Source organism: Neoarius graeffei, chromosome 5 (genome assembly GCF_027579695.1).
Source record: "Neoarius graeffei isolate fNeoGra1 chromosome 5, fNeoGra1.pri, whole genome shotgun sequence".
Lineage (NCBI taxonomy): Eukaryota > Metazoa > Chordata > Actinopteri > Siluriformes > Ariidae > Neoarius > Neoarius graeffei.
Genome location: NC_083573.1, coordinates 96,867,831 through 96,876,303, shown reverse-complemented (window position 1 = coordinate 96,876,303; position 8,473 = coordinate 96,867,831). Strand labels below are relative to the sequence as shown.

General features: G+C 43.0%; 1 protein-coding gene across 7 annotated transcripts in view; it reads right to left on the bottom strand.

Annotated features, from left to right (window-relative positions):
• Positions 1–2,916: 2,916 nt before the first annotated feature.
• abi1a (abl-interactor 1a) overlaps positions 2,917–8,473 on the bottom strand; it is a 157,658-nt gene continuing 152,101 nt past the window's right edge. For all 7 annotated transcript variants that reach the window (XM_060922544.1, XM_060922543.1, XM_060922545.1 and 4 more), the window contains 2 exons: positions 4,024–4,209; positions 2,917–3,945 (listed from right to left, as the gene is read on the bottom strand). In XM_060922544.1, coding sequence (XP_060778527.1) covers positions 3,770–3,945; positions 4,024–4,209 — 362 coding nt within the window. In that variant the 3' untranslated portion in view covers positions 2,917–3,769. The remainder of the gene's footprint in view (positions 3,946–4,023; positions 4,210–8,473) is intronic.

Below are 8,473 nucleotides of genomic sequence, written 5' to 3'. Positions count from 1 at the left end.
CTTCTAACCTGGACACTGTTCCGCTATCTCTTTTATGGATGATATCTTTTTTTCTCATCTCATCATCTCTAGCCGCTTTATCCTGTTCTACAGGGTCGCAGGCAAGCTGGAGCCTATCCCAGCTGACTACGGGCGAAAGGCGGGGTACACCCTGGACAAGTCGCCAGGTCATCACAGGGCTGACACATAGACACAGACAACCATTCACACTCACATTCACACCTACGCTCAATTTAGAGTCACCAGTTAACCTAACCTGCATGTCTTTGGACTGTGGGGGAAACCGGAGCACCCGGAGGAAACCCACGCGGACACGGGGAGAACATGCAAACTCCACACAGAAAGGCCCTCGCCGGCCCCGGGGCTCGAATCCGGACCTTCTTGCTGTGAGGCGACAGCTCTAACCACTACACCACCGTGCCGCCCACAATATCTTTTTTCCACGACATATTCAGGGCTGTGAAATTGTAAATAAGAAATCCGAGGAAAAGGGGGGGGGGGGGGGTCTGAGGGGCACGGCCCCCCAGCATAAGCCGGACACCAAGCCATTTTAGGTGTTATATGGTGCATTCTGAGCATTTCCTGCAAGTAAAAAATTGATCTCGACAAGTAAATATCTGTCTTGGTCTTCATTTTGCCATATAAAATACCTATCAACAGTTTTCTCTTTTAAAATGAAAGATCCATGTAAAATACCTTGAAATATCTAATAAGTGCCTGTGTATTTTATCTCTTAATCAAAATAAAAGTAAAAAAAAAATGTGTAAATAACAATTTAAAGAAATGTTAATAAAAGAAAACTTTGATAGGCCTTTCAAAATGACTTTGTGAAAAATCATGCTCAATATTTAAGTGAGAGATACCTGTTGTCTTCCAAATTACACTTAATTCTTGTATTCTGTCCTGGCTTTTTCCAAGAGTCTCTCACAATGTCTCTTGTCTATAGAGCAAAAGTTTTTTAAAAAAAATAATGTTTCTATTATTTACATCTTTTCTTTTACTTCTGGCTCCTTCTATTCCTCGTTGCATCACTCCCAGCTATTTCTTTCAATTCATCTTTCAGTAAGGCTATTAGTTATTAGTTCTATAGTATTTGCATTCCTCTATTAAAGCTATTTACAAAATGTTCATAGTCTGTCAAACAGCATCTAATGAAAGTCTTTTAATTTTCTTTTCTTTAACATCTCTTTCAGTTTTGCAAACTTGTTCTTTTTCATCTTTTCCTTCAGTCTGTCTGTGTGTTCTTTTCTAGCCCTCTTTGCATCTCTCTCAAACACCTCCTTAGCTTTCCTTTTTGATGGCATCTTAACTATTGCCGCTTTTCCACTACAAACGCGGCTGAGTTGGGCTGAGCCGTGCCGTGCTGAGTCGAGCTGAGCGGGGCTGTTGGAGTTGCATTTCGACTACAACCGCGCTGAACCGTGCTGGCTGGAAGTGGGTGGACACATTGGGTGGAGTTAGCGAAAGTGGGTGGACGTCACGTGATGTCGTTATGCGGCGCAAACAGTGACATCAGTGATCTTTTAAGCGGTAGTCTCACGACCCGGATAGTAAACAATAAACATGGAGTCGTTAGTGTTGCTGGTCTTGGTGCTGTGGCTTGTTGTCACTGACAACGCCAACAGATACTGGCAAGAGCGTATAGATGAGGCGAGGCGCATAAGGCTTCATAATTCTCGTAATTCGTAATTATTCTTCTTCTGGGTTTACGGTGTTTACAGATCCCAGCGTGTTCGCGGGGCGTGTGTGGGAGTGTGAGGACACTCCTCCTCACCAATCAGTGCACAGGGGAGTGTCTGCTCACGCCCCCAGCCTCACTCGACTCGCTTTGGCTCGCTTCAGCCCCACTCCAAAACGGTGCGAGTTTTAGGGGCTAAGCAGGGCTGAAGCGAGCTGAGTCGTGCTGGTTTTTGGTAGTCGAAACGCGAGCCGTGTCAGGCTGAAGTGAGCTGAAGCGAGCTGAAAAAGGGTAGTGGAAAAGGGCCATATGTCTGATCTTGCAGCCCAAAATATGTTCAAAACCCACCAAAATGCACTTGAAACCGCCCAATCTGGCAACACTGCTCCTGAGTCGCAGTCGAGACGTGTTCCACGCTCAGCTGGCATAAAACTCCGCGAGTCCGGCTGAGCCGCCGGTCTCGTGCAAGGCGATTAAAACCTATGATTAAAACCGACTAGACCCCCCCCCCAATGATTTTTAATGCAAAAATGTCCATCCGTTTTGTGAAGATGATATTTTTCGCGACAGAATCCGCGGAAATTTCACAGCCCTGCATATTGAATTAAGTTCAACGCATTAGAAAAAAAGCACAAACGGAGTTAAAACACATTTTTTAGCAAATGGGCGCAGCCATATTGTTTTCTCGTTCTATCGCGTACAGTCTCGCGGTATTTACATCAATTTAACTTCCGAGTGTTCCCGAATGTCAACGAGAACAAACGAAGCTGACAAAAACCTCGCTAAACAAGCAAACCAAATCAGAACGTATTCCGCTGGTCATTTTACTTAAACATATTTTTAACGGATATACAAGAGATTTAAAAAAAACAAAAAAAAAAACACCACTTTGGCTAGAAAAATTGCGGAATTCCGCTAAATAGTGGACGTCTGGGATCCCCGAATATAAGACATAATGAATGTAATCGAGAGATATCCTAAAAGACCTTACTTTTTCTCCTTGGCCTTTTATTAGCAATCTGTTTTTGCACGGTTGGTGGTATTACGTTTATTTAACACCCTTTGTGCAGCACTTTGGCTCAGCACCTGTTTTTAAATGTACTCAATGAATGAATGAATGAGACTCGACTCTAGTCCTGGGTTCGGATCTGCAGCCGAGCCGAGCCGAGCCGAGCCGGCCCAGCATAGAGAAAAGAGCGTGAATAGTGACACAAATAAATGGATCAGAGGAAAGCTGGTGAACTTAATGGACATTTACAAAATTTATTGTCAATATTTCCATGGCTTTAATTACGATACCAAAGCAGATCACAAATCTGATTTTGTTCATTAATCTGCACAGGGAGGTAAGGAGTTGTCGTAAAATCAATCAGTCGAACCGACATGGCAGTTATTTCTGGCTGATCGGATTAATGGCAGATGTGGATCGTATACTGATTAACATACTTTTCATAACTTTAACCTCTACAGCGTAAGCAATCTACAGATCTGTTTCTGTGCATCGCTGAGAATACGTACAGAAAAATAAAAATCACTGTTCTGGCTTTAAAAATGCAGGAAAAAAAATCTTCATAAAAAAAAAACAAAATGATCAGGATCAGGGGGAAAAATTTATAATATTTAAGTATTAAAATAAAATGTCCATTAATACGTTCAAGTATCAGGACTGAAAAAGCAGAATGAAATCTTGACACTACTATACATATAAAAGTCGTAAAGTCGGCATGCTTCAGGTCATGTCGCGGATCTAAGTCGCATTTCAGGCTGACCGCCTTTAAACAGCGTTCTCCATAATGTATAGTTAAAGACTTTATCTTGTACATTTATTTTATATTCATCATATAAAGTTTGGACTGGATTAAAATTTCAAATCGAAGACTTTTGGCATTGAGACATGATCAACGTTCACTGTAAAAATACTAAAAAAAAAAACCCCTTTACACAGATCACGCCGTCTCTCTGATCCCCCACACTCTGAGCCCAGGAGCCGGCGCTCGCACGCGCTCGCTCGCTCACCCCCTCCCTCCCCTCACACTCGTCTATACTGCTGTTGGATGTGTGTACGCGTCTAATCGAGCTAACCCCGCCCCTTCAGTCAGCATAGTGCATGATGGGTTCGACGTAGTTGCCGGGGAAGAGGCCGGTGACGCCGTTACACACTCCCTCGAACCAGCCGTCGTCGTTCTTCTTGATGATGTAGATGATGGCGCCTTCCATGAAGGTCAGCTCGTCGTCTTTGTCCTTGATGTAGTCGTAGATGGCCACCACTGAAGACAAGCAGCAGTTAAACACGACCACAGACATTTTACAGAAAAGTACAAAAAAAAAAAAAACTCGAGCCTCACCTTTCTCAATGTAGTTTTTAGGGGCCCATTGGGGGTCTCCGTCAGCGTACGGGTCACTGTACTGCACCACGGCTGCCTCCTCATCCTCATAGTCCACGGGAGGCGGAGGGGGAGGGGGCGGAGCCTCGTCGAACATGGGCATGTCGTCAGGTGGCGGAGGAGGGGGCGGAGTCGGGCTGTCGGCGACTGAGAGCCAAAAACAAGACGAACATGTTAGTCATGTTTGTAACTGTGGAAACACGGACGAGCTCGGCGTGCAATCCAAGCCTCTCTCGCTCTCACACACACGTGCGCAGGCCGCATGCAGGTGTTAACGGCAGATTCCGGTTAGACGACGTGTCGTGCAATCACATGCAAGACGGCGAGATGTGTGTCCTGATTGGTCAGCATGCTGAAGGAACGGGGAATTAAAACCATGCAGATGATCATGATTCATTAATGAGTCACTCAGTTTCAACTGATTCACTTACAACTGGGACAATAATAAGGAATGAACAGAGAGAGAGAGAGAGAGAAGGAGGAGTAAGAGTGAGAGGAGTAGTAAGAGTGAGAAAGAGAGAGAGAGGAGTAAGAGAGAGAGAGAGAAGGAGGAGGAGGAGTAAGAGTGAGTGAGAGAAAGAAGGAGTAAAAACAGAGGAGTAGTAAGCGTGAAAGAGACAGAGAAAGAGGAGGAGAAGGAGTAAAAGTGAGAGACAGAGAGAGAGTGAAAAGTAGTAAAAGTGAGAGAGACAGAGAAAGAGGAGGAGGAGTAAGAGAGGAGTAGTAAAAGTGAGAGAGAGAGAGAAAAGAGGAGCAAGAGTGAAAAGTAGTAAAAGTGAGTGAAAGACAGAGAAAGAGGAGGAGGAGGAGTAAGAGAGAGGAGTAGTAAAAGTGTGTGAGAGAGAGAGGAGTAAGAGAGAGAGAGGAGGAGAAGAGTGAGAGGAGTAGTAAAAGTGAGAGAGGGAGAGGAGTAAGAGTGAGAGAGAGGAGGAGGAGGAGTAAGAAAGAGGGAGGAGTAAGAGTGAGAGAGAGGAGAAGAGTGAGAGGAGTAGTAAAAGTGAGAGAGAGAGAGAGAGAGAGAGAGAGAGAGGAGTAAGAGTGAGAGAGAGAAAAGTGGAGCAAGAGTGAGAGGAGTAGTAAAAGTGAGAGAGGGAGAGAGAAGGAGGAGGAGCAGTGAGTGAGAAAGAAGGAGTAAGAGACAGGAGTGGTAAGAGTGAGAGAGACAGACAGAGAGAGGAGGAGTAAGAGAGAGAGAAGGAAAAGGAGTAAGAGTGAGAGGAGTAGTAAAAGTGAGAGAGAGAGAAAGTGAGAGAGAGAGAAGGAAGAGGAGTAAGAGTGAGAAGGAGCAAGAGTGAGAGGGGTAGTAAAAGTGAGAGAGAGAGAGAGAGAGAGAGAGAGAGAGAGAGAGAGAGAGAGGAGGAGTAAGAGTGAGAGGAGGAGTAAGAGTGAGAGAGAGGAGGAGGAGTAAGAGTGAGAGAGAGAGAAGGAGGAGTAAGAGTGAGAAGGAGCAAGAGAGAGGAGTAGTGAGAGAGAGAGAGAGAGAGAGAGAGAGAGAGAGAGAGAGAGAGAGAGAGAGAGAGAGGAGCAGGAGTAAGAGTGAGAGGAATAGTAAGAGTGAGAGAGAGTAAGAGTGAGAGAGAGGAGGAGGAGTAAGAGTGAGAGAGAGAAAGAAGGAGTAAGAGAGTGAGAGAGAGGAGGAGGAGGAGTAATAGTGAGAGAGAAGGAGTAAGAGAGTGAGAGAGACACAGAGAGAGAAGTAAGAGTGAGAAAGAAGGAGTAAGAGAAAGGAGGAGGAGGAGAAAGAGTGAGACAGAAAGGAGTGAGAGAGAAGGTGTAAGCGTGGGGGGAGGAGTGAGAGAGGGGAGGAGTGAGAGAGAGAGAAGTAGTAAGAGAAAGAAGGAGGAGCAAGAGTGAGAGAGAAGGTGTAAGTGTGTGTGTGAGAGAGAGAGAGAGAGAGAGAGAGAGAGAGAGGGAGGAGGAAAAAACTAACCATGAAGAAGGTTTAAAGAGGTCGTTTGTAACGCTAGTGTACTTCAGGAGCAGGAAAAAATAAAAAGACACCCAAAGCTGTTTTACACCTCACCGATAAATTATTGAAATACTTTACAGTTATTTTCATTTTAAACACTGCTCTGTGTGTGTGTGTGTGTGTGTGTGTGTGTGTGCGCGTTGATGAGCCAGTCATGTTTTAAACTCTCATTTTTCTCGTCCTCTTTCTTTCCTTCTGTAAACGGACACTACAGTATTTATGAAACGCAGGACGGATATGAAGTGGCGTGTCTTATACGAGCTTCCTTTTAAGGAAAAAGGGGGTGTGGTCAATCAGCTACATTCCGGCTGGAGCTGGAGTCCAATTCCAGACTGGAAAAATGAAAACTAATGAGAATGTCAAGGATTTTAGTAAATGACAGAAGTGTATAATCCTCCTCCTCCTCCTGAAACGCGTAAATCTTACACACCGCCTCTTTAATGCCTCAGCTCTGCTTTAACTCAGTAAACAGCGCCAGCCTTCTTTCATGACTCATAACCAGACTGTCCACTAGGGGGCAGCACAAACACTTCACTCTCCGACCCTTCAACAAACCCTTAGGATGATGAAGCCGAGTTACTGTTGCCACCCTGAAGATGATTATTTTCCTAAAACGGCATGCTCTGAAGTGTTTTATTCCTCTATACATTTATTTTAAAGACCGCCATGTACGGTTTATCCTTTTATAGTTACATTTAACACCACACTAATAGTATAAACCCGTGTTTTATATTATAAATAAATAAATATGGACTGATTAACACACTTCAAAAAAAAAAAAGTGTTCTCTGGGTGCCAAAACTTTTCAATCCCTTTTATAGATTAATTATTGATTATGACGAGCCCAGGTTTAGGTCCGCCCCCCCAGACATACCTTTAAAAATAAATAAACAAACAGTGTGTACGCTTTTAAGTGCTGCCTGTGAATCATCTTCGATCTCGCACCAAAGATTATAAATATAACCACGTGACAGGTTTTATACCATCAAGGCAGAGATTTGATCCTTCGGTTCACCTGCTGTTGGAGGTAAAAACAGGAACATGCAAAAATGATGAAGGTCAGATCATACAGGAGAGGAGGAGGAGGAGGAGGAGAGGCTTCAGAGAAGTGAAGAGTAAAGAGACGTCATGCAACATGCAGCTATTCTGTTAACTCCGTTTCATATCAACAATCTAATTTACACATTTTCCCCCCCGTCGCCTTAAAAGTGGACATGACGGAGGCTTGAAGTTGGAGCGACTTGTAGCTAAACAGGAACTGGAAGCCCAGAGCCGACAGCTTTAGACCAATAGACTTCATATTTATATTAAAAAAAAAAAAAAAAAACACCCCCCACACAGCTATAATGAATTTTCTGGTTTCATAGTTATACTTTATGACTCTATAGGACAGAGTTATAGAAGCAAGTTATTTATACTATCTGTTATCATCCAGATGGGGATGGGTTTCATTCTGAATCCTCTCAAGGTTTCTTTCTCATGATGTCTGAGGGAGTTTTTCCTCGCCGCCGTCGGCTTGCTCATCGGGGATAAATACATTTATTTGGGATAAAATTAGCTCATATGTTTAAAGTCTTTATTTTTCTGTAAAGCTGCTTTGCGACAGCCTGTTGTTAAAAGCGCGATACAAATAAACTGACTGGGCCACGATTGGAATGAGGGATGACCGTAAATACTCGTAAAAACGCTCGAAACACCACCATTTCATTCCAGAGGACGCGACCTGACGTATGCCTAGCGCATGTTCTTATGATAATAATAATAATAATAATAATAATAATAATAATAATTATTATTATTATTATGTTAAACTTATTTTTATTTAATTTATTTTATTTTATTTATTTTTCAGTTTATTTATTATTATTTATTATATTAAAATTAAGTGCAAATTCAACTATACAATTTCCAACAACTAAAACAACTTTCTAAATATAGCTGATAATAATGTATAAAATTAAATACACCTACATTTAAAAGAAAAAAAAAAAGAATGAATTAATTCATCCAAATGCCTGCCGGAAGAGGACTGGTTTTAGCTCAGTCTTTAAAACTGTAAAATCAGTGGTGCGGCGGAGATCGTACGGCAAAGAGTTCTATCGTACCATAACGGCTCCGTCGCCAAGAGTTCGACGAGGAACTTATTGTTGGATCGAAGGCTATAAAACGAGTTAGAATTGAAAGCTAGCAAGCTAGAAAGATACGACTCGTATCATGCTAATATACAGATGATGCGTAACGACGGCGATCTGGACGTATTTCACGATTAACGTAAAGCGAATTGCGAACTCCGTGAAATCGTCAAGAGGAGCTCCAGAATCTTCCGACAATACAAATAACCTGCTAAAACGTTTCAGAGTTTATACATCGTCTTTAAAATCAGGGCGTGGTCATTAAACGTGAACGCAAGGTCTGCAGAGAAACCGTTACACACGACAGACA